This window comes from Protopterus annectens, chromosome 2.part2, assembly GCF_019279795.1.
Source record: "Protopterus annectens isolate FY-2018-M chromosome 2.part2, PAN1.0, whole genome shotgun sequence".
In the NCBI taxonomy this organism is placed as follows: Eukaryota; Metazoa; Chordata; order Ceratodontiformes; family Protopteridae; genus Protopterus; species Protopterus annectens.
In genome coordinates, this window is record NC_056730.1 from 113,560,872 (window position 1) to 113,587,256 (window position 26,385).

Below are 26,385 nucleotides of genomic sequence, written 5' to 3' on the forward strand. Positions count from 1 at the left end.
GAGGCATGGGCCACGTGTTCAGGCCCATATGCCTAAAAAACAAATGATCAAAATGGCTGAGGGTTTAATTACCTTGATCAGGGGTTCCCAACCCCCTCCTGCTAAGAGGCCTAGACAAGGCACTGATTATGAATCTTCAGGTTTCCATTTCTTCTGATCAGGAATTTTCTATTCCACCTTATGAGGACTCTGATGCAGAAGAATCCATCCCTTCTGCTTCTCCTCCTGAGGATTTTTCTTTTGGAGAAACTTTGCATACCTTAAGGGAACATTTTCATTGGGAGAGTCAGGATTTCTCAGAATCCAAAAAGAGACTTGCGGATTTCCTTCTTCCTCAGCATAGGCCTTTGGCTATACCTCCAGTTTTAGACATTGTTGATTATGTTTTCTCCAGCATGGCTCCTGATTCCCTGCCTCCGGCTCCTAGTAAGCCAGACAGATATTACAGAGTTCTTAATTCCCACAAGTTTCTTTTTAAAAACCCTACTGCTGACCCTGAAACAATTTCTCAAGGTCCCAAGGGTGTTAAGGCTTCTACTGCTAAAAATCCTACCCCTTGACTCCAGGGCGCTGGATAGATGGGGTAAGAAGGTTTACACGTCTGTAACCCTGGCAATCAGTGCTTTAAACTGTCAATTTCATATGCTTAAATATCAACAGCATGTCATGGGCATACTGAAACAGAAAGTGATGTTGATTTCTGACTGTGTGGAAAATAAAGAGTTACAGGATTTATTGCATTCAGCTGAACAATTTGGTAAGCATACTTTGCAATGTAGTTTTGATTCCTTGGAGGCCTCTTGCAGGGCCGCCATAACTGGATCTGTGATAAGAAGGCATGCTTGGCTCAAGGAGCAAAATCTGCCTGATCATGTTAAAGCGAAATTGTTGGATGCCCTTTTACAACAGGACAGTCTATTTGGTAATGAGGCAGAAGAAGTTTTGAAAAAGATGGAAGACAAAGCTAAATCTATGCAAACTGTAAAAGATTTCCTACAAGTGCAGCCACCCAGGTTCAGCAGGCACTGGCCAACTAAGAATTGGTCTTTTCCAGTGTCCAACAGAGCCGCTCAGGTCAAACCCAGACACTCCAAAGGCTCCAGGTTTCAGTCACAAAGAACTTACAAAATGAAACAATGGGGCGCCTCCACCTCCAAATCTGGAAGTAGCAAGGCAGCCCCCTATGGTAAACAGTCTCGATGACTTTCCTCTGCCATTTCTAAGCACTTATCTTCTGGCAGCCCCTTTGGGGGGAAAAATAGCACTTCATGCACAAAATTGGCATCCAATTACCCAGGACAAATGGGTTTGAAATATTGTATCCCAGGGATACAGATTTCATTTCCACACATTGCCAATTCCAAACGGATGGCCAGATCTGCCTCAAAATCACTGGGCAGAGGCCCAGAAACAAGTAATGTCCCTCATGGATATGGGGGCTTTTCAACCAGTACAAGAAAAGGAAAAAGGACAAGGTTTTTATTCAAGACTTTTCCTGGTACCCAGAAAAGACAAATCATGGCGTCCAGTTCTGTACTTATCCATTCTAAATACTTTCCTGGACATTCCAAAATTCAAGATGCTGACTATACAACAGTTACTGCCTATGCTGGCCAAGGATGCCTGGTTGGTAACTCTAGACTTAAAAGAGGCTTACCTATATATCCCAATCAGGGAATCTTGCAGAAGATACCTACGCTTCAAAGCAGGCTACACGCACTATCAGTTCTCTGCACTGCCCTTTGGCTTATCTACTGCACCCAAGGTCTTCACAAAGTGCCTGGCACCAGTAATTGCATTTTGCAGACAAAGACATATTCAAATTTATCCTTATCTGGACGATTGTCTAATTCAGGCAGAAAACAAGGGCACTCTTCTACAGCATCTGGCGTTTGTAAAAAGGCTTCTAACATGCCTAGGGTACACCATAAACGAAAAGAAATCACAACTGGTACCCTTTCAAATAATTACATTCCTGGGTGCAAGCTTGAATACAGCTGTCCAGATGGCTTACCTCACACCAGACAAACAAATTCAGTTGATGACATACTTCAAATAAGTGGCCACAAAAACCCAGCTATCTGCAAGACAAATTCTGCAGGCCTTGGGGTTCATGGCTTCCTGCATCTTACTAATTCCATATGCAAGATTGTATATGAGGAAACTTCAATGGTACCTACAAAACTTATGGAGTCAACATCGTCACAGCCTGGAAACAATGATTCCTATCATTCCTTGCCTGCAACAGGAGTTCCTATGGTGGGCAGAGGCCTGTCACTAAAACAAAGGACTGTCATTCATTCCACCCCCTGCCACCACACAATGACTACAGGCGCTTCAGTTATGCTTGGCGGGCCCATCTGGCAGGGAGAGGCATTCAGGGCAAATGGAGCCCAAATCAAATGCACCTACATATCAGCCAGAAAGAAATGCTAGCTGTACAGAATGCTCTGACAGCCTTCAAGGACTTTCTTCATCCAGGACAACTACAGATAAAGATGGACAACACCACGGATGTTCATCGTGCATACAGCTGCAGTCATAACAGATGGGTTTTCCTGCCATCAGGTGGGGCCTCGGTCGGCCGAATTCCAAAGTCTAGGTCCGGCGTCGGTTGTCGTCGCTTCCTCCCTGACGTCAGTGCGACAGGGGTATAAAAGAACCAGCCAAGGCCATTTTCTTCAGTCTTTCTTGCCACGCGGTGCCCGAAGCAGAAGCAGTTCGCAAGTGCCGGTCGGTCAGCTCCTGAGATTACGAATATTTTTCAACCGAAGTCTTCTTGAAAGCTAAGTACCCCGTTGGGGAAACTTTTCTTGCCTCAGTCCGATGTCAGACAAAGTTAATAATTGCATTTCATGTGGGAAGCAAATACCGCATAAGGATTTTCATTCCCTCTGCATTCCTTGCTTAGGCCCAGACCACGACGTCTCGGCCTGTAGTTTTTGTGCTACATTCAACAGACGCACTATTAAGCGTCGGGCGGAGTTCGCCCAACACTATTTTGGCAAAAAATGTAATTACATTATGTCGTCGGATACTCCGACTCCAGTTTTGAGTAAAAGATGCAAAGATAAGGACCGACATACAAGGTCCGCGGCTTCTACCAACACCACGCCAAAGCTGACTACAGGTGGCCCGGTTCTCAGTGAGGCGCCTACGCAGCCCCTGACTACCGACGACACTTCATTGGCGGTGTCTACTGTGCCCGAGGTCGCAGGCTCTTCGGCCCACACCCCGACTACAGATACCGAAGCCACTCTTGGCGGTGAAACTCAGAGTTTAGACAGGTCTGCCACCTCGCAAGGTGTCTTCAGGCCTTCCTCTTCTTTTTCCATCAAGGCTGTCTCTAAGTCTAAAACAGCCATGCATACTAAAAGACAAGCTCCACAGGGCCCTTCTCAAGGCCCCATGCCTAAAAAGCAGATGCTCAAAATGGCTGAGGATTTGATTACTCTTATCAGGGGTTCTCAACCCCCCCCCCCCAGACAAAAGGCCCAGTGTGGTGGAAGAATCCCCCTCCTCGGACCAGGCCTCCATTATTTCAGAACATTCTGATGACCAGGAACCATTCATACTCCCCTTTTGAAGATTCTGATGCAGAGGAGTCCATTCCCTCTGTCTCCCCCCCTGAGGATTACTCTTTTGGGGAAACCTTGCATACCTTGAGGGAACACTTCCACTGGGAAGGCCAAGAGTACTCAGACTCCAAGAAAAGGCTCAGGGATTTCCTCTTGCTCCCTCAGCACAGGCCTCTGGCTATACCTCCTGTCTTAGACATTCTAGATGATGTGTATTCGGAGGCCTGCCTTAACCCAGACTCTTTACCTCCAGCCCCAGTCAAGCTTGACAGGTATTACCGGGTTCCTGACTCACACCAATTCCTATACAAAAGCCATGCGGCTGACCCAGAAACTATCTCACAGGGCCCAGGGGAATTAAGGCCTCCACTGCTAAAAATCCATTACCTTCAGAGAGAGATTCCAGAGCTTTAGTAAGGTGGGGGAAAAAGGTATACACCTCGGCCACCTTAACCATGAGGGCATTAAACTGTCAGTTCAGTACCAACAGTTTCTGCTATCACAGTTAAGAAGCAAAATGTCACAACCTGAACAACCAGACTTGAAGGAGTTGCAGGATTTGATACATAGTGAAGAACAAGTGGGTAAACATACCTTGCAATGTGGTTTTGATGCTTTAGAGGCCTCATGTAGAGCTGCTGTTACAGGATCAGTCATACGTAGACATGCCTGGCTCAAAGAGCAAATCTTACCAGATCATGTCAAAGCTAAATTACTAGATGCCCCTCTGCAAAATGATGTATTGTTTGGTGTTAAAGCTGAGGAGGTATTAAAGAAAATGGAGGAAAAGGCAAAATCAATGCAAACAGTGAAAGATTTCCTACAGGTACAACCTCCACGATTCAGTAGAAATTGGCCTTCCAAAAATTGGTCCTTTCCAGCCACTGACAGACCCCAAAGAGGTAGATACAGGCGCCTGAGGGGCAGAGGGCAATCTCAAGGATCGTTTAGAGGCAGACAATGGCAAGCACCTACACAAAGAGGTGGTGAGGATAGTTCACAGCCATTCAGAAAGCAGACCCAATGACTTTCCCCTTTGCATGCCAAGCAAGGCTCAAATGGCAGCACCTTTAGGCGGAAAACTGGCATTATTTTCGAAAAATTGGCATATTGTCACAAAAGACAAATGGATCCTGGACATTATAGACAGAGGCTACAGATTCCACTTTCACACCCTTCCAAAAATGAGAGGCATGCCAAACCTGCCACACAATCAAAGGGCAGAGGCACAAAAACAAATTTCAGATCTCATGGACATGAAAGCTATTCAAGAGGTACCTGCACAAGAACAGGGTCAAGGTTTTTACTCCAGACTATTCCTGGTACCAAGGAAGGGAAAAGATTGGAGACCTATTTTGGACCTATCAATCGTAAACACATTTTTACTCGTGCCAAAATTCAAGATGCTCACATTACAGCAGCTTCTTTCCATGCTGGGCAAAGAGTCTTGGCTGGTAACATTGGACCTCAAGGAGGCATACCTGCATGTCCCAATCAGACAAGATTGCAGAAGATACCGCAGATTTCTTGCAGGTTCAACCCATTATCAATTGTCTGCATTGCCCTTTGGCTTATCTACTGCACCCAGAGTGTTCACGAAATGCCTGGCATCAGTAATTGCCTACTGCAGACTTCAAGGGATACAAATATACCCATATTTGGACGACTGCCTGATCCAAGCGGACAGCAAGCACATACTTCTGAAACATCTGGCTTTTGTAATAATGTTGTTGAATTCTCTGGGATACACAGTCAACAAAAAGAAATCAAGGTTAATACCCTCTCAAACAATAAATTTCCTGGGTGCCAACTTGGGACACAAACACCCAGATGGCCTACCTCACGCCAGAGAAACAGGGGCAACTAACTCAATACTTCAGAAAACTAGCAAATTTCACCAGGCTGACTGCAAGGAAAATCCTGCAGGCTCTGGGATTCATGACATCTTGCATCCTACTAATCCCATGTGCAAAGCTGCATATGAGGAAACTTCAATGGTACCTGAAAAACCTATGGTCTCAACACAGCCACAGTTTGGAAACAATAATACCACTGATTCCATGTCTTCAAAAGGAATTTCTGTGGTGGGCTCAAGCATGCCAAAGAAACACAGGTCTCCCATTCTGCAAGCCTCAAGCAAATCAAGTCAATCACAACAGACGCCTCGGACTACGCCTGGGGGGCGCACATGACAAATCGGTGCATTCAGGGCAAATGGTCCCAAAAAGAAATGCACCTACACATCAATCAAAAGGAAATGCTAGCAGTAATAAATGCTATTATAGCTTTCAAAAACCTTCTGCATCCAGGTCAGCTATTGATAAGGACAGACAACACCACAGTAATGTGGTACATAAACAAACAGGGAGGAACCCATTCATACCCCCTGTGCAGGCTGGCCATGTCTCTTTGGAACATGGCTCTGGAACTACAAATCGAACTTCAAGCACAGTACTTGCCAGGCAAGGAAAACATGCTGGCAGACAACCTAAGCAGAAATATGATAGATCCACATGAATGGAAGTTGCATCCTCAAGTTTTTACAGAGATAATTCAAGCATGGGGAAGGCCAGACATAGATCTATTTGCCTCCCACAGAAATCACCAATTGGCAAAATTCTGCTCAAGGACCTTTCATCCACTGGCCTGGAGAGTGGACGCACTCTCTTTCAGTTGGACAACAATGACAGTTTATGCCTTTCCACCTCTTCCTCTGCTTCCCAAAGTTCTATTAAAAACCAGAGCAGACAGACCAAAGATGATTCTCATTGCTCCAGACTGGCCAAGACAACACTGGTACCCAATCCTGAGGAGCCTGACGCATTCCCCACCATGGATCCTACCTCTAATGCCTCTTCTTCTGACTCAGCACAATTTCAAAACTCTTCACAGTCAGCTGAAAACACTCAATCTGGCCGCATGGAAGATTCCTTAACTTCACAACAGACCCTACTCTCCATTGAGGTGCAGGATGTCATTTTGGAGGCCAGAAGGCCTTCTGCTAGAAAAGCTTACTCCGCAAAATGGAAACGGTTTTGTGCCTGGAATGAGAAAAAGGGTCAGAATCATGGAATACTGAATTTACCTCAAATATTACAGTACCTAGCTGAGATGCTAAGCAGTGGACTTTCATTCTCCTCCATCAAAATCCATGCCTCAGCCATTTCTGCAGAATACAACACTGATCCTCCTTTATTCTCTCACCCCCTCTTAAGACAGTTCCTCAGAGGGGCTAAGAATATAAAACCCCCAAGGAAACAACCAGTGCCTGCTTGGCACCTCAATTTCATTCTAGAAAAACTGACCTTGCCTCCTTTTGAGCCAGCTGCCTCAACAGAACTGCAATATTTGTCCTGGAAAACAGCCTTCCTTCTGGCTATCACCTCAGCTCGCAGGGTATCGGAACTACAAGCCCTCATGGCTGTGCAGCCTTTCATCATTTTCCATCAGGACAGAGTTTCCTTACGAACCAATCCGTCCTTTATGCCAAAGGTAGTATCCAGGGTAGCTTTGAATCAGGCTATTCACTTACCTACCTTTTACCCTAATCCTCAAAACAAAGGGGAGAAACTACTACATTCCTTGGACATCCACAGACAGCTGCGTTATTATTTGGACAGAGCAAAGACTTTCAGAAAATCAGAGCAACTCTTTGTGTCCTATGCTACAGGAGCTCAAGGGAAGCCAATTTCCAAACAGACAATCTCAAAATGGATAGCCCACTGCATACGCTTTTGTTACTTTTTTCATGGAAAAACTGTACCTGCAGGCATCAGATCTCACTCCACAAGGGCCACAGCTATCTCTGCAGCTTTCCTCAGGGGGGGTTCCTACCAAAGATATTTTGGAAGCAGCCACTTGGAGTTCTGTACATAACTTCTCCAAGCACTATCACCTACCATTATACTCCAAATCTAGAGCAGGCTTTGCCACTGCAGTCTTGCAGGGCATCCTGGCTCCTCCTAGTTCCACCTAGTGCCTACCACCCCTTTTTTAGCTTTGGGATTCTACCCATCTGTTATGACTGCAGCTGTATGCATGATGAACATAGTACAGTTTTGTACCTACCATAAATGTAGATGTTCGAATGTTAATACAGCTGCAGTCCAGGTTTCCCTCCCTCCTTCCCCTCTTGGGACAGGCCTATTGGCTAACACCTCCTCATACAACCTGATGGGGGTATTCATTTATGGTGTATTTGCTTGCAACTACTGTTTTTTGATTATATTGCATTGCATTATTACATAAATGTATGTATTGCCTTCCTTCTGGGGGCACCTGACATCTGGGGCAAGAAAAACTGAAGAAAATGGCGTTGGCTGGTTCTTTTATACCCCTGTCGCACTGATGTCAGGAAGGAAGCGACGACAACCGACGCCGGACCTAGACTTTGGAATTCGGCCGACCGAGGACCCGCCTGACGGCAGGAAAACCCATCTGTTATGACTGCAGCTGTATTAGCACTCGAACATCTACATTTATGGTAGGTACAAAACTGTACTTTATGTGGTACATAAACAAGCAGGGGGGCACCCACTCCTACCCCCTTTGCAGACTAGCCATGGACTTGTGGAACACAGCCTTGACTTATCAAATACATCTACAAGCTCAATTCCTGCCCGCAAAACAAAATACTCTGGCAGACAAACTTAGCAGAAAACTTATGGATCCACACGAATGGAAATTGGATCCATGAATCCTCAGCATGTTGCCACAAAAATGGGGGCGCCTGGACATAGTCAGTTGGATAAATTCTGCACAAGACTTCATCACAAAAAAGCTTGGAAAGTGGATGGTCTATCCTTCAGCTGGAAAAACCTGTCAGTCTATGCCTTTCCCCCTCTGCCTCTGTTCTCCAAGGTTTTACTTAAAAGCCAGACAGGAAAAAACGAAAATGATTCTGATTGCTCCAGGCTGGCCTCGCCAACACTGGTACCCGCTCCTACGCAATATGTCACACCTTCCTCCATGGTACCTGCCTCAGACACCTTATCTACTGTCTCAGCAGAACTATCAAATTCTGCACACTCAGCTCCAAACACTGAATCTTGCAGCATGGCTAATCAACTAATTTCAGAAGTCTCATCTTTCAGTAAACCTGTGATGGATGTCATTTTGTAGGCAAGAAGGCCTAGTACTAGAAAATCTTATACGGATAAATGGAAAAGATTCTGTGCCTGGAACCAAGCACAAGGAATAAACACAGCAATGCCCAATATCCCTCAGATTCTGCAATATTTAACTGAGATGCTTCATAAGAGCCTATCTTTTTCTTCTATAAAAATCCATGCTTCAGCCATTTAGGCTCATTACAACACAGCCTCCTCTCTTTTCTCATCCCCTACTAAAGCAGTACGTCAGAGGGGCCAAAAATTTGAGACCTCCCAGGAGAGCACCAACTCCGGCATGGGACCTCAACATTGTGCTGGAAAAACTCACCCTACCTCCTTTTGAACCAGCTACTACTGCAAACATAAAATTTCTCTCTTGGAAGACAGTTTTTCTCTTAGCAGTCACTTCAGCTAGAAGGATTTCAGAACTACAGGCCCTCATGGCAGTGGAGCCTTTCATTATCTTTTATCCGGACAGGGTGGCCCTCAGGACCAATCCATCCTTTATGCCTACGGTGGTATCCAGTGTGGCTCTTAATCAGACCATTCATCTGCCAACTTTTTCCCAAATCCACAGAACAAGGGGGAGCGGATTCTGCATTCATTGAATGTACACAGACAACTAAGATTCTACTTAAACAGGACAAAATCTCTAAGAAAATCTGAGCAATTACTGGTGGCATTGGCTGCAGGGGCAGAGGGAAATGCTATTTCATAGCAAACCATTTCAAAATGGATACGTCATTGTATTAGTTTCTGCTACATGCACAATGGTAAACCTGTCCCCAAGGGGATCAGATCCCATTCCACCAGGGCTACATCTACTTCTGCAGCTTTTCTCAGAGGAGTTCCTACCAGAGACATTCTAGAAGCTGCTACTTGGAACTCAGTTCATACCTTCACCAAACATTACCATTTACCTCTCTTCTTTAAATCCAAAGCAGGCTTTGCCACTGCTGTCCTGCCAGGGCCTCATAGCTGCTCCTAATGCTGTATAATTCCATCCTCCCAACCATAGCTTTGGGACTCTACCCAAATGTAATGACTGCAACAATGAAACATGAAGAACATAGTACGGTTGTGTACACTTACCATAAATGTAGATGTTCGAGTGTATACATCTGGGGCAAGAAAAACTGATTAAAATGGTGTCGGCTGCATGTTTTATACCCCTGACGACCTGACTTCATGGAAGAAGAGACAGCAACCGATGCAGGACTTAAGACTTTGTTATTCAGGCCGACTGAGGGCAACCTGCCAGCAGATTACCCAAATGTAATGACTGCAACAGTGAATACACTCGAATGTCTACATTTATGTTAAGTGTACACAGCTGTACTTTACCCTCACTCCAGCCCCCTGACTTCTCTTGGTCCTACCTTTCCTTCTTGTTTGGCATGTAGTATGTAATGTGTATTGGCTTTTTGCTGGGGGTGTTCCATATGCCATATAATTGCTTCCTATTGTGGGGGCACCTGACATCTCGGGCAAGAAAAACTGATGTAATGGCGTCGGCTGCATGTTTTATACCCCTGACGACCTGACGTCATGGAAGAAGCGACAGCATCCGACGCAGAAATCCGAAGACTCTGGTATTCAGGCCGACTGAGGGCTACCTGCAGGCAGATAACCCAAATGTGATGACTGCAACAGTGAATACACTCGAACATCTACATTTATAGTAAGTGTACACAACTGTACTTTTTATATTGTCCGGTTTCTGTTAAAAGGGTAAGTAAATGTTTTTTAAGTTCTGGAAAGAGTTGGTCATCGGTGGTGTTGTAAGTATACATGTGTATGGTGTACAATGTAATATTTTGAAATGCAGCATTGTAAGCTTTCTGTGAAATGATGTAAGCTTTCTGTGAAATGAGTTTCAGTCAAATTAGTTTTTGGTGATTTGAACTTTCGTCGATTTGGTCCCGGTGAAATGAAATTCTTCCAAATGAGTTTTCAGCGAAATGAAGTAGACCTGTATGTGTGTGAGTCTATGTGTAGTTCCCCTTCATATGATCAAATGTCTGTAAACTCGAAAGTCATAAACTCGAAACCAGAGTCTCAAATTTAGAGAAACTCGAATATATGAAAGGGGGGGGGGATTAACACCTTTCAAATGTTTTTGCAGGGGGAGCCCCGCTGCACCCCCCCCACACCCCCCTACTTAAATATACCTACTCAGAGATAGTACTATAGTGAAGGAAAGGGAAATGTCCCATTCTGTGCTATACGTGTAAGCGGAAAGTGGAAGATTTTCCATTCCTCCGCTATAGTGCGGTCACGGAACATTCACATTTAAACTGCTAGGGTACAGGGGACCTGGCCACCTACAGTAAGGTAAGTTAACTTTTTATTTTTTTATACCTAAGGCTCCCATTCACAATTTCGAGTGAATGGAAGTTCAATATTCTGGTCCCGAGATTATGAATTTCGAGGTTCCATCCATTCGATCTTGTGAAGGGGAACCTATATATATACATTTTATATATATATATATATATATATATATATATATATATATATATATATATATATATATATAAATAGAAGAATAAATTGTATAAACAAACCCAAAAAGCCAAATGTAGTGTGTAGCGTTGCTAAACACACGCTGTAAAACCATTAAACAAAGAGTCCACCATCCATCCATGGTGGCTTCTGTTCAATGCTTGGATGGTGGACTCTTTGTTTAATGGTTTTACAGCGTGTGTTTAGCAACGCTACACACTACGTTTGGCTTTTTGGGTTTGTTTATACAATATATATATATATATATATATATATATATATGTATATATAAAATGTGTGCATGCATATATGTATGTATGTGTGTGTGTATATATATATATATATATATATATATATATATATATATATATATATAAAAATGTGTGTATACACGCACACACACATTTGTATATGATTTGTGTATGTTTATATATTTTAATAACTGCTGATGTAATGTTTGGTACAGAGTAAAAGTGGATGAGGCGTTTGACTACATCTTGCTCTCAACATTAATGACCTACTTGTCAAAAAGAAAATAAAACTGACAGGGTAGATGTTCTTCATGTTTCACTGTTGTGGTCATTACATTTGGGTTATCTGCTTGCAGGTATCCCTCAGTCGGCCTGATTAAGAAAGTCTTGGGTCTTGGGTCCTGCGTCCGTTGCTGTCCCTTCTTCCATGATGTCAGGTCGTCAGGGGTATAAAACATGCAGCCGACACCATTACATCAGTCTTTCTTGCCGTGCAGTGCCCGAAGCAGAAGCAGTTCACAAGTGCCGGTTGGCCGACTCCTGAAATTTCCATTTTCGAGTTTCAGAACCGAAGTCTTCAACTAAAGCTAAGTACCTCGTTGGGGAAACGTTTTCTTGCTCTTTACCAATGTCAGTAAAAGTTAATAATTACATTACTTGTGGAAAGCAAATACCTCATAAAGATTTTCATTCGTACTGTAGTCCTTGCCTAGGCCATGACCACGAAGTACCTTTCTTTCAGTTTTGTGCTTTATTTAATCAGCGCACTATTCGTCGTTGGTATATTTTCGCCGCTAAATATTTCGGTTCTCGGTTTAGTTATCCAGTAATGTCATTGGTTAGCCAACCGACTACTGGGATTCCTAAAAAACGCAAAGATAAAGACAGAAACAGGCCGCCGAGGTCCATAACTGTTGATGACGCTTCTAAGCTCGTCGCCAGTTTGCCGGTACTCAGTGAGGCGCTTTCGCAGCCCCTGATACTTCTGATTTGCAGGCCTCTACTGAGACCCATTCAGAGTCCGGTATGCCGCGAGATGCTTCAACTATGGAAACCGCGGATGTCTCTACCTTGGATGGGTCCGGAGCCGCTGTGCAGGCACCGGCTTCTGAGGGTGTATTCAGGCCTATGGACTTGCATATTAAACCGACACCTCCTTCCTTACTTATGCCTAAATTTCGATCCATGCCTAAAAAAACGATGCCCAGGCCACATGCTCAGGCCTCTATGCCTAAAAAACAAATGATAAGAATGGCTGAAGATCTAATAACTCTAATCAGGGGTAGCCAACCCCCCCTTCTAAGAGGCCTAGGACTGAAGTTGATTATGAATCTTCTGATCAGGATTCTGTTTTTTTTCTAATTCTTCTGATGATCTGGTTTTGCCCGTATCTACTTATGAAGATTCTGATGCAGAGGACTCCATTCCCTCTGCTTCCCCTCCTGAGGATTTTTCTTTTGGGGAAACCTTACATACTCTAAGGGAGCATTTCCACTGGGAAAGCCAGGATTTTTCTGATTCAAAAAAGAGGCTTAGGGATTGCCTTCTCCTACCTCAGCATAGGCCTTTAGCTATTCCTCCTGTACTAGACATTGTTGATGCTTTTTCAGAATCTAATTTGGCCCCTGATTCCCTGCCTCCTGCTCCCAGAAAACCTGATGGATACTACATGGTCCCTGAGTCCCACAAGTTCCTTTTTAAAAATTCTATTACAGATTCAGAGACTATTTCACAGGGGCCCAAGGGCATTTCGGCTCCTACTGCTAAAAATCCTGCCCCTTCTGATAGAGACTCCAGGGCGCTGGGTAGATGGGGTAAGAAGGTTTACACTTATGCATCCTTGGCCATTAGGGCTTTAAACTGCCAGTTTCATATATTAAAGTGTCAGCAACATGTCATTGGACTGCTTAAACAGAAAATGATTTTGATTCCTGACTGTGTGGAAAATAAAGAATTACAGGATTTAATGCATTCTGCTGAACAAGTTGGAAAACATACTTTGCAATGTGGTTTTGATTTATTAGAGGCCTCTTGCAGGGCTGCTGTTACTGGGTCTGTGCTCAGAAGGCATGCTTGGCTTGAGGAGCAATCTTTGCCTGATCATGTTAAAGCTAAATTGTTGGATGCTCCCTTAAATCAGGACCGCCTGTTTGGCAACAAGGCTGAGGAAGTTATTAAAAAGATGGAAGATAAAGCTAAATCTATGCAAACAAGTTCAGCCTCCTAGATTTAGTAGGCACTGGCCCTCTAAGAATTGGTCCTTTCCAGCCCCTTCCAGCTCTTCCCAAGCAAAAACCCCAGGTTTCAGTCCCAGGGGACACACAGAACTAAGCAGTGGGAGGCCTCCACTTCCAAATCTGGGAGTAATAAGACTCCCCCCTATGGTAAACTGTCTCAATGACTTCCTTTTAAATTTCCAAGCACTTATCAACTGACTGCCCCTTTGGGGGGAAGATTGCTCTTCATGCAAAGAATTGGGAACTCATTACCCAGGACAAATGGGTTTTAAATAGTGTCCCAGGGATACAGATTTCACTTCCACACGTTGCCAACACCAAGCGGGTGGCCGGACTTACCCCCAAATCAATGGGCAGAGTTCCAAAAACAAGTACTTTCTCTCTTAAGCATGGGGGCTATTCAACTGGTACCAGAAAAGGAAAAGGGACAAGGTTTCTACTCGAGACTTTTCCTGGTACCCATAAAAGACCATTCATGGCGTCCTATCCTGGACCTGTCTACTGTAAACACCTTTTTGGAGATTCTAAAATTCAAGATGCTGACTCTTTTCCAATTACTTCCTATGCTAGGCAAAGTTGCCTGGTTGGCAACACTAGATTTAAAAGAAGCATACCTGCACATCCCAATCAGGGAATCTTGCAGAAGATACATACGCTTCAAAGCAGGCTACACGCACTATCATTTCTCTGCACTGCCCTTTGGCTTATCTACTGCGCCCAGCGTATTCACAAAGTGCCTAGCTGCAGTTATTGCATTTTGCAGGCAAAGAAATATTCAGATATACCCATACCAGGGCGATTGTCTAATTCAGGCAGAAAGCCAGGACATACTTTTGAATCATCTGGCCTTTGTACAAAGGGTTATAACTTGTCTGGGGTATACCATAAACGAAAAGAAATCGCAACTGGTACCCTGTCAACAAATTATATTCCTAGGAGCAAGCTTGAATACAACTTCCCAGATGGCTTACCTCATGCCAGAGAAACAAATTCATTTGACAACCTACTTCAAACAAGTGGCCACAAAACCCCTGCTATCTGCAAGACAAATACTGCAGGCCTTGGGGTTCATGGCCTCCTGCATTCTTCTAACTCTATATGCAAGACTGCATATGAGGAAACTACAGTGGTATCTGAAAAGCCTATGGTGTCAACATTCTCACGACCTAGAAACAATGATTCGTATCATACCTTGCCTACACCTAGAGTTCCTTTGGTGGGCAGAGGCCTGCCACCAAAACAAGGGACTACCTTTTACACCACCCCCTGCCGCCCAAACCCTAACAGATGCATCAGACTATGCATGGGGGGCTCACCTGGCAGGGAAGTGCATTCAGGGCAAATGGGACCCAAGTCAAATGCACCTACATGTCAATCAAAAAGAAATGTTAGCTGTACAGAATGCTCTGACAGCCTTCAAGGACCACGTTCTTCCAGGACAACTAATGGTAAAGACGGACAACACCACTGTTATGTGGTACATAAACAAGTAGGGGGGTACACATTCTTACCCCCTCTGCAGACTAGCCATGGCATTGTGGAACACAGCCTTGAGCTACCAAGTGCACTTACAAGCTCAATTCCTGCCAGGAAAATTAAATACACTGGCAGACAGACTAAGCAGAAACCTCATGAACCCACATGAGTGGAAACTGGAACCAAGGACTTTCAACATGTTGACAAGCCAATGGGGGAGCCCAGATATAGACCTGTTTGCCTCTCCCCAGAACTACCAATTGGACAAATGTTGCACAAGGACTCCCCACAAACAAGCCTGGAAAGTGGATGCTTTGTCCTTCAGCTGGAAAAAACTGTCAGTCTATGCCTTCCCCCCCTCTGCCTCTGCTCTCCAAAGTACAACTAAAAATCCAACAGGACAAACCAAGGATGATTTTGATTGCTCTAGACTGGCCGTACCAACAGTGGTACCCCCTTCTGCGCAGTGTGTCACGGTTACCTCCATGGCACCTGCCTCAGACTCTTTTCCTGCTGTCTCAGCAGGAGAACCAGTTTCTGCACCCTCAGCTTCTAACACTGAACCTTGTAGCCTGGCTAATTACTTAATCTCTTTTTTACCATCCTTCAGCAAACCTGTGATGGATATCCTTTTAGAGGCAAGGAAGCCTAGCACTAGAAAATCCTGTGCTGAAAAATGGAAAAGATTCTGTGCCTGGAACCAATCTCAAGGGATGAGCATAGCAGCGCCCAATTTATCTCAGATTTTACAATACTTAACTGAGATGCTTCACAAGGGCCTATATTTTTCCTCCATTAAAATCCACCCCTCAGCCATTTCAGCTCATTATAACACAGAACCTCCACTCTTCTCTCATCCACTGCTCAAGCAGTTCCTCAGAGGGGCCAAAAATTTGAGACCACCCAGGAGAGCTCCAACCCCAGCCTGGGATCTTAACTTTGTCTTGGAGAAACTCATTCTACCTTCTTTCGAGCCTGCTGCTACTGCAGACTTAAAATTTCTTTCTTGGAAAACAGCTTTCCTTTTAGCAATCACTTCAGCTAGAAGGGTATCTGAATTACAGACCCTTATGGCAGTGGAGCCTTTCATCAACTTTCGTGCGGACAGGGTGTCCTTCAGAACCAATCCATCCTTCATGCCCAAGGTGGTATCCAGTGTGGCTCTTAATCAGTCCATTCATTTGTCAACCTTCTTTCCCAATCCACAGAATAAAGGGAAACGGATACTACATGCCTTAGATGTGCACAGACAGCTTAGATTCTACTTGGACAGGACTAAACCTCAAAGGAAATCTGAACAACTGCTGGTGGCATTTGCTGCAGTGGCAGAGGGGAAGGCTATTTCAAAGCAAACCATTTCTAAATGGATAAGCCATTGCGTTCATTTCTGCTATAAGCACCATGGCAAACCTGTCCCCCCAGGGGATCAGACCTCATTCCACCAGGGCTACATCTACCACTACAGCCTTTCTCAGAGGCGTCCCTACCAGGGGCGTGCTAGAAGCTGCTATCTGGAGTTCTGTACATACTTTCTCCAAGCATTATCCTTTGTCAATTTTCTCTAAATCCAGAGCTGGCTTTGCAACTGCAGTCTTGCAGGGCCTTATAGCTGGTCCTAATGCTATCTAAATTCCTCCTCCCAACCATAGCTTTGGGAATCTGCCCAAATGTAATGACTGCAACAGTGAAACACGAAGAACATAGTACAGTTGTGTATACTTACGGTAAATGTAGATGTTCGAGTGTATTCACTGTTGCAGTCCTGGTTACCCTCCCTCCAGCCCCCAGACTTCTTTGGCTATACTTCTACTTTCTTTTACTATGCTTAATAGCCTTTCTGGTGTATTTGCTTTTTTATTGGGGGTATATCTTTGTACTTTTATATTTAATTGCTTCCCATTAGGGGGGCAGCTGACATCTGGGGCAAGAAAAACTGATGTAATGGCATCGGCTGCATGTTTTATACCCCTGACAACCTGAAGTCATGGAAGAAGGGGCAGCAACCAACTCAGGACCCAAGACTTTGTTAATCAGGCCGACTGAGGGCTACCTGCAAGCAGATAACCCAAATGTAATGACTGCAACAGTGAATACACTCGAACATTTACACTTATGGTAAGTGTACACAACTGTACTTTTTCAACTAGCCTACCAATAGACTTAACTCGCAGAACACACACCATCATGCATACATACATACATGCGTATACACAAGCACGCACATACATACACAAACTTGTCGTACACACTATTCAACATCCACAAAAATTCAACACACACTACATTCTCTTGCAATGTGGAGAGCAAGCCCCTCCCCTCCAGAATATATGTAATTAACTCCCGAGATCACACTTATACACGGAGTCATACAGACACCCCTTCTCATATATCAGCCACATCTTACACCTTTAGCAGTTCTTGTAAAACACATCTACGTTATACTTCATATACTGAATCGCACACCTTCCTGCAGATAAGATGCACACTATCACAACATGCTTCTGACCACTTGCCATCCAGTCAGATGCTTCCATGAATAGCTATAGATTCACTCCACATTTCAGTCACTTACACACACACACACACACACACACACATACATATATACATACATACATACACCGTAATCTTTCAACTACTTACTCCATTAGATAAAACCCATATGCAGTGCAGTCTGTACTTGAATCGATGTATTGCAGCCCTTTGGTCACTCACTCTCATAAATAGAACCTGTGCAACACCATACTGTTGGCCACTCACTCAAAACACTTATCATTATACACCACACCACAGACTTTAAACCACTTAAACCAGCCAGCACAGTCTGAACTGTAACACACTTTTGACCACTCTTCCCGTGAATTACCTGCAGTTCTTACCTCGCAACACAGTCTCGTGGCATACGGGGATGAAACCTTATGCTCAAGCAACCAGTGTTCGAATGGTAGCGTGGGTGTCTTGTGTATCAGATGGGTGAGGATGAACTTGAGCATATGGTACAGACTGTCTGTTCCTGGAGAGGAGGGAGATAGGTTTGGCCTGCCATATTGATGACACCTTCGGGAAGGTAGATGGTCACACAAAGAAGAGGACAGGCAAGTTGGTGGTGCTAATGGTGTATGTGCATCTCTGAGCTTGAGGGTGGTAGGTGCAAATGGGAATTTACATGCCTGTCCCTTAGCAAGGCTGCTGTCACAATTTACCGAGCTGCTAATGGGAGGAAAAGTAGGCCTTCTTGTGAGGTAAAAAGGAATTAGCTGACTGAACTTCTTGGACAGTAGCAAGTGGTCTGTACAGATGTTGCCTGCCCTAGGGTGCCCAGTTCTAGCCCTCATGGAATGAAGGGGCTGACTGGTGCCGATAGGAAAGCTCTTGGGGCAGGGTCCTGCAGAGGGTGGGTAGGGAATAAATTACTTGTCAAGCCCCAGATCAGAAATGAGAAAAACTCACCAACACACTGCTACATGCACAATAGCATTTTTATTTTACAGTAGTGAATTCTGTATATAGAAGTGAGAAGCCAGACCTACCAGAGTGATGTCATGTATGGGAGCATATTCTCAAATGTGTACATCGGAGTAGTTTATATTCAAGAGTGTCACTTTGAAAAGTTATTGACAAGCAGGCCATTGGTCAGATGGCTTAATATAAATAGGTACACATCCAAAATGTATGTGAACAAGGAAAAATGAGGCAGGATGAAACTCATGCTTGTATGTATAGCTTTCAAAAATTCTTTCAGTTAACTTCTTAAATTTTCACCTTCGTAGATTGTGAAACCGATTCCACTGAAGGCAGATGGATCTGATAGTAAGTTACTGTCAGAATCTCAAAGTGAAGGAATGGCCGCTACATGTCAGACACAGCGGGGCAGACGCAGCCCGTCACCAAGCAGCTCTTCTGCCACATCGTCTTCTACAGCATCCAAAAGTCTGAAGTCTGAGTCTCCAGGGGTGAGAAGAAGACGAGTATCTCCTGTACCTGTAAGCTTTTAAATTGTCTTTTATCTGTTTGGTAATTTTCCTTTGTGTTTTTTTTTTTTTTTTAACTTTAGTTTAATTATTGAATTTGAAGGAATAACAGTTTTTTTTTTGGTCTGGCTTAATTGCACAGATGGAGACAGATTGCTGATTGTGTCCCAGCTGACTGGGGTTAGGCTAGCTGTTCAAGCACTGGATGAGCCAGGCAGGGAGAAGGTGGAAGTGAAGGGATGTAGCACACCTGCCTCTCCAACAGGAGAACAAGGGGTTGCACACCTTCAGGAGCATACTGGGTGCACATAACCTAGTGTATCACAGGGATTGTGCAACCCTTCTTTACCAGGGAGAGGTTGAATGCACTCCTGGGCACACTGTGTGATGCTAATCTCCTGCTGGAAGACAGGAAAGCTTGTTGTTTGTACCTTGAGGGGCAGGGCAGGGAATTGCGATGCTTGATGGGAATGCCTCTTCAGGAAATGAGGGAGCATCCTTTTCTATCATTCTGTTGCACATCTCACTCCTTCTCTTCACTGGGTGCCTGCATTAAGGAAGGAGGAAACTTAAGCCAGAAAAACATTAAACTCTGATGGCTGTCTGAAGGATGGCCCCCTTAGCTATCCCTCTCCACAGTGATAAAAATGAATGGGCTGATTGGCAGTAGATAGTGCTGATGATTGACAGTCAGTAGGGTCATTGCTGATGATAGAAAGTCAGTGGGGTCAAAGAGTGTCCGAATGTCTTTCTGTATCACTGGTGTAGTGTTTGTTATAGAAAGGATGGTCCTGCCCTGAGCAGCCTGATGCTTGGCCAGTATAAAAAAAAACTAACAGAGATGTTGTTTGCACCATACTTTACTTTTATGCTTCCAGCACAGAATGTAGGTCATAAAAGGGATATATTGATGCAGCTACATAGAACTTCTTTTTGCCGCCAGTTCGAACATCATTTTGCCAGTTGGTTTGAACCCTTTGTTGCTGTGCTGAATATTTAGCAACACCAGATAAGTGCCCCATTGGGATTATTTTTTTTCTTTTTTTTTGTTTTGCTTTCTTGGTATTGTATTTTATATTACTACCTAGAGTTCATGTCATTCAAGAGAAGAAAATGTCAAAGTGGGAAACCGATTCCCCAAAGGATCATCACGAACAGTGTCTTTTTTATGTGGCGCTTCCCAAGACCATACCTCTTGTAGTATCTGTAAGGCATTTGTGCCTAAGACAGTCAGAAGCCGTTTGTCCTCCCTGGCCATTTATCTTGAAAATCAGTGGGTTAGACAGTTAGCCCAGGTACTATCCTTTACCCTGAGATACTCCCGCTAGGTAAGAGGGCAAAGACGTCTTGGCCTGATTCTTTAGCTGTCCAGCCTCCACTGGATGCCCCTTTAGAAGCAGGCAATAGTTCTGTAGGTCGTTCAGTGTTTACGTCTAATTCCTGTGCCTTGACCCCATCAGAGGCTGGCATGGATCCCTTCTTTTTTGCATGTCCTCTGAGGCTTTGCAGGCATCTGCTCTGGATGTTGAGGGGGGACCACAGTTGATTATCTCAGAGAGTCCTAGAGGGACTTCGTAGATATTGGTCAGGGAGGAAGTTCCGGGTTATCTTCTCGAATCTCGCTAAGAGTTGGAACCTTCAGTATTTGTTAGGGCTGATGTCCCTTCTAAGAAAAGACAAAAACTGAAGCATGTTTCGGTCTGTCCTATGGATCCTCAAAGGGAATGGCAAGAGTTTACTTGGGGGCTTGTTCTCTGCCTTAATGGCCCTAAAGCCTCCTCAAGGGGTTTCAGTACACACTCACTCCTTTTTGGACCTCTACCCCCTTTTAAATGGCTTAGGAAGCCAGATTCCTTGGATGAGGGTTCCCTGTGTGATGAGGGGTCTTTGTCCTATTCTTCACAGATGCTTTCACCCTTGGCTTATGGTTCTGATGAAGAGTCTTTTAGTCCTGAGTCTCCTTTTGGGGAATTGTCCTTTAGGGGCACAATTGCTAGGATGGTGGAATTCTTCTTTAAGTGGGATTTTTCTCAGTTCCTCCTGTGTTGGCTGCCTTGTTAGTTAACTTTCTTTGCTCCTTCCAAGGCTCCTAATTTCTCAGCCCAATGCTCCTAAGAAACCTAATAGGGTCTAGATGATTCTTAAGGATTGTCTATTTTTATTTAAATGTTCTTCTGCTGATCCAGCTGTGATGTCACTCTCTTCTGACAAACCTAAGCTCTTGCCTCTTCCAAACTTTTGGCTTCTGATAAGGATAGTAGGGCAATGGAGTGGGTTGGTAAGAAAGTTTACACTGCTTCTGCTTTGGCATTTAGGGCTGTTAATTACCAGATCCACATAGCCAGGTGTGCTGTGGCCTTGATTGCTAAGGCTTGTCAGGTTATCTCTGCTCTTTCTGATTCTGATGGCAAATCCTCTGCCTTATCTTTTTTAGGTTCTGCTTCTCAAGTGGCTCGCCACTGTATTAAGTGTAGCTATGATGCTGCAGACACATTTTCTAGGGCTGCAGTTTTTTGGTCCATCACAAGGTGTTATTCTTGGTTTTGTCTCCAGTCTCTTCCTGAGGATATTAATTCCAACCTGGTGGATCCTCCTTTGGATAGTACACATGTTTTTGGGACTGCTGCTTCTGACATGTTTAAGTCTCTTCAAAAGAAAGCCAAAGGCTTGCAAGACCTTAAACGTATTTTTGTCTCTCCTGTCTGTAAGATCTTCTAGGTCTGCTTTTATTTGCAGGCAACCTTGCCAGGCCTCTAATGGCAGGAAGGGTGGGAAGTGGGCCCCCTCTGCTAAGGCTTCTCAGATTTCTGTGGCCCAGAAGCCTCCTTTTTTCTGAAAAGCCTACTTCTCTTTGACAATCTCCCCCCCACCTTTAGACCAGGTTTCTTTGTCCCTTCTACTCTGCCTTTGTCTTCCAAATTGGCGTCTCATCACTTCAAATTCTGGGATTCTTTCTGTCTTCCGTCCGGGTTACTTCGTGGAGTGGAAGTCTCTCCCTCCTTTATCCAGGAATTCCTCAACCTCCTCTAGAGCAAATTCCTCCTTCCCTGAGGTTCTAGGGTCCCTGTTAAGCCAAGGGACCACTCAACCTGTCCCCTCTTCCCAGGTGGGAAGGGGTTTTTATTCCAGGATATTCCTGGTTCCTCGAAAGGAGGGCACTTGAAGACCAGTTTTGGATCTTTCCCAGCTCAACACCTTTCTCGAGATCCCTTCTTTTCGGATGCATACTCTTCAAACATTGTTTCATCTGTTATTATCCCAGGCCTTTCTGGTGTTCTTGGATCTGAAAGATGCTTACCTACATATCTCTATTCATCCTCTTTTCAGGATGTTTTTACATTTGTCTGTATCTTTCTGTCATTTTCAGTTTTCTGCTTTTCCCTTTGGCCTCTCTACTGCTCCAAGGGTATTCGCAAAATGCCTAGCTCCTGTGATTGCTTTCTGTAGGGTCCAAGGCATTTAGATTTTTCCTTATCTAAACAACCTGTTGCTTCATGCACCTGCTCCCAGTCAATTGTTGCAGAGTCTGCAGTTCCCTATGTCTTTTTCAAAGTCTGGGGTGTACTGTCAACTTCAAAAGGTTTGTCCTGAGTCCCTTTCAGGATCATGTGCATCTGTGATGCAGGATTCAGATGGTGCCAATACTGGCCTCTCTTCTGCTTCCAGAGACATTGCCTTTGACAGCCTTCTTTCAGTCTCTTCTTCCTCTACCTGCCTTGCCAGCCAGGGAGTTTCTTCGAACCGTGGGATTCATAGCCTCTTCTAGTCTGATGCTTCCTCTTCCCAGACTGCATATGTAGAAACATCAGTGGTACCTCAAGCCAGTTTGGCTGCAACATCGTCACCCTCTGAATTTCAGTATAGCTCTCTTTCCCAGTGTCAGAAGGAATTTGAGTGTTAGATTCAGCAGTTCACTCTCAACCTAGGCCAACCCTTTCAGCCTCCAGTCCCTTCTCAAGAGCTGTTCACTGATGCCTGCATCCCTTGGTCACCTGAATGTTCGTGGTCCTTGGCCTCCCCATCAGAAGTCAGACCATATCAACATCAAACGGATGAGAGCTCTGATTCTGGCCCTTCAGGCTTTTCACCCCATGTTCTCTGCAGGCCCCTCAAAGGTGTACACAGACAACACTACAGTGATGTGGTATGTCAGCAAGCAGGGGGGCATAAAATCTTACCACCTCTGCAGGATGGCACTTCAGGCTTGAGAAGTGGTCATCAGGCAGTATATATGCCTTTAGAGCACAATCTTGTGGTCGACTCTCTGAGCAGGTCTAAAATACAGGTTCACAAAAGGATGCTTCACAGAGATGTGTTTCTGGACATTGTCCATCTGTGGGGTATTCCTCAGGTAGATCTTTTTGCCACTCCTGTGAACAGGCAGCTTCCTCTCTTCTGTTCAAGAGTGCCATGCCATCTGGCGTAGAAGATGGACACCCCTTTTTTTTCCTTGGAAGGGCTGTTTTTTTTATGCTTTCCCTCCTCTTCCACTACTTCCAAGAGTCCTAGAGAAAATTCACCTGGACTCCCCAAAAATCGTGCTAGTGATTTCCAGGGGCAGTCATCACAAGTTACCTCACCTGTTGGTCTCCTAACACAGGACAAGGGGTCTCTCATCCATCCACACTTGTCGACGATGCAGCTGACATTGTGGGTGATAGGATTTTGATCCTTTTCAGACAACTCTTTTCTGAGGACATGCTTAGGGTTTACAGGAGGCAAGGAAACCCTCAGCCAGAAAATGTTATATTTCTAAATGGAAAAGATTTTTGTTCTGGTGCCATGCTCATAACCAGCACGCTTTTTTCAGTGATAGTCCCTCTGGTCCTGTCTTATTTGTGTGAGTTGCTCCAGTCTGGCTTGGCCTGTTCTAGGAAGGCCCATGTGTCAGCCGTTTCTGCTTATATGCCCTTGAATCCTACTTTGACTTTTCGTTTTGAGGTCAAACAATTTCTTAAAGGCGTCCTGCATATTAGGCCTCCAAAAAATATATTCCTCCTCCTTGAGACCTTAATTTTGTTTTGGAAAAATTGACTTAGGCTCCTTTTTGAGCCTGCAGGTTCTACATCTTTGTACCTGGAAGACTGTTTTGCTGCTGACTCTTGCTTCTGCCCGGAGGTTTTCCAAACTCCAGGCACTTATGGCCATTCCTTCTTTTTTGTTTTGTTTTTTTCTTTTCCACAGGGACAGGATGTCCTTTCGTACTAATCCTTCTTTTATGCCCAGGTAGTAAATGAGTTATCCTTGAATCAGTCGGTACAACTCCTTTCATTTTTACCTTCTCTTCAGTCTGCTAGTGAGAGGGTCCTGCTCAGGTACTATTTGGATAAAATTAGGACTGTTCATAAGTCTGATCCACTTTTTGTTTCTTTTAATAGCAGGTCTTTGGGTTTGGCTGTTTCTAAGCAAACCATCTCCCCTGGATATCTGAGGCCATTTCTCTTTGTTATTCTTTTTATGGTAAATATTGGTCTGCTTCTCTTGGTGCTCATTCCACTGGGGCTGTTGCCTCTTCTGGTGTCTTCTTCAAGGGGGTTGGACACCAGGTCCATCCTAGAAGGTGCTACGTAGTCTTCAGTGCATACCTTTACTAAGCAGTACATGTTGGATATAGTTTCTAGGGACAGAGCAGGTTTTAGTGAAACCATTTTAATATGGGTTTGTTGAGGGCTATTCTTCGCCTTCCACCTCCTAATTTCTTGAGCTTTTTACTCTCCTTTCTATACCGAATACTACAACAGTGATATAGAAGGACATAGAGTTGTGTAAAATCTTGCAATAACAATAGATGTCCCTCCCTCACTGTTGCAGTATTCGCTCCTTCTCTCCTACCCCCTCTTGTTTGTAATGTATTTTTTCCTTCTGGATGTGCATGGGCTCCTTTGTCCTATGGGGACTGTTCTCTTCTGGGGGAATTCCGTTCTGGGTAGTTCTGTACATCCTTTTATGCCCTAAGTTGTGTGGTGGGAGTATAAATGTGATGTACAGCTCAAACAAGGTCTTTCTTAGGCTTTTTTATATTGGCCAAGCATCAGGGGCAGGACATCCCTTTGTATAACGAATAATGCAACCGTGAAGAGAAGGACATCTACTGTTATGGTAAGATTTTACACAACTGTACTTTCTACATTCGTAAATCATCATTCATTTTTTTGGTGTCCATTTGTAAATCAACATAATTCATTTTTGGTGGCTTGAGTTTTGTTCATCAGTATAGACTCCTTTCTAATGTTGTCATTTTGTTACCAAAAGCATAGACTTGAGTTTAAGTGGTCACACTTGTATCCAAATAAACTCAAGACTGAGAGTTTATCTGTCTGAGTAGATGGAATTTCAGGAGAGTGTTAAAGATCCCATATCATCTATCCAAAAGAATAGGGGAATTTGTCATAGTTCCTTGGCCAAATTATCCGTAGTCACTGTAAGTACCACCTTAGGTCTCCCATGAAAATAGTCCATAAGCCTAGTGAGACAAATCCAGTAAACAAAAAATAAAGTAAATTGAATCTTTTCTTGTTCAAGGGAGTGAAGCTCTGAATATTCCAGCACAACTCTGGCATATATTTTTTGTAGTAGTATAATGTGTCCTAGGTTTAAATAGTTGTATATATAAAGTAATACTGATAATTCTTGTTTCTATTTACTATAGTTTCAGAGTGGACGGATCACACCCCCTAGGAGAGCTCCATCCCCTGATGGCTTCTCCCCATATAGCCCAGAGGAAACCAATCGCCGAGTCAACAAAGTTATGCGTGCAAGGCTATACTTGTTGCAGCAAATAGGGCCCAACTGTTTCTTAATAGGAGGTGACAGTCCAGATAATAAATATCGGGTGTTTATTGGACCACAGGTAAGAACTAGCATAGAAATGCATTTGCAATAATAAAATGTTACCAGGGAAATGCGTTTGAAGGTTCATGAGTGTAGTGTTGTGTGCCTAAAACTATTTCCAGCTGTCTGTATTTTCATCATCAGTCCCTTTTTCCTATTTTCTACATGAGGTCATAGTGTCTCATCAACTGTCACCTTGAATCAGTGCCACTGCCCTACCTTCCTCCATGGTCATGCCTCACTGACATAAGTCTTCTGTCACACTGTCCATCCATCTGTTTGTTGGACTCTTTGATGTTTTTCGTGTTTCACTGTTGCAGTCATTACATTTGGGTTATCTGCTTGCAGGTAGCCCTAAGTCGGCCTGATTAACAAAGTCTTGGGTCCTGTGTTGGTTGCTGTCCCTTCTTCCATGACGTCAGGTC

General features: G+C 44.1%; 1 protein-coding gene across 1 annotated transcript in view; it reads left to right on the top strand.

Moving 5' to 3' along the window:
* Positions 1 to 26,385, top strand: part of MAP3K1 (mitogen-activated protein kinase kinase kinase 1) — an 886,724-nt gene that overhangs the window by 155,316 nt on the left and 705,023 nt on the right. Inside the window, exons 3-4 of the mRNA XM_044063789.1 lie at positions 18,929 to 19,141; positions 25,779 to 25,979. Of these exons, the coding sequence (XP_043919724.1) occupies positions 18,929 to 19,141; positions 25,779 to 25,979 (414 nt within the window). The remainder of the gene's footprint in view (positions 1 to 18,928; positions 19,142 to 25,778; positions 25,980 to 26,385) is intronic.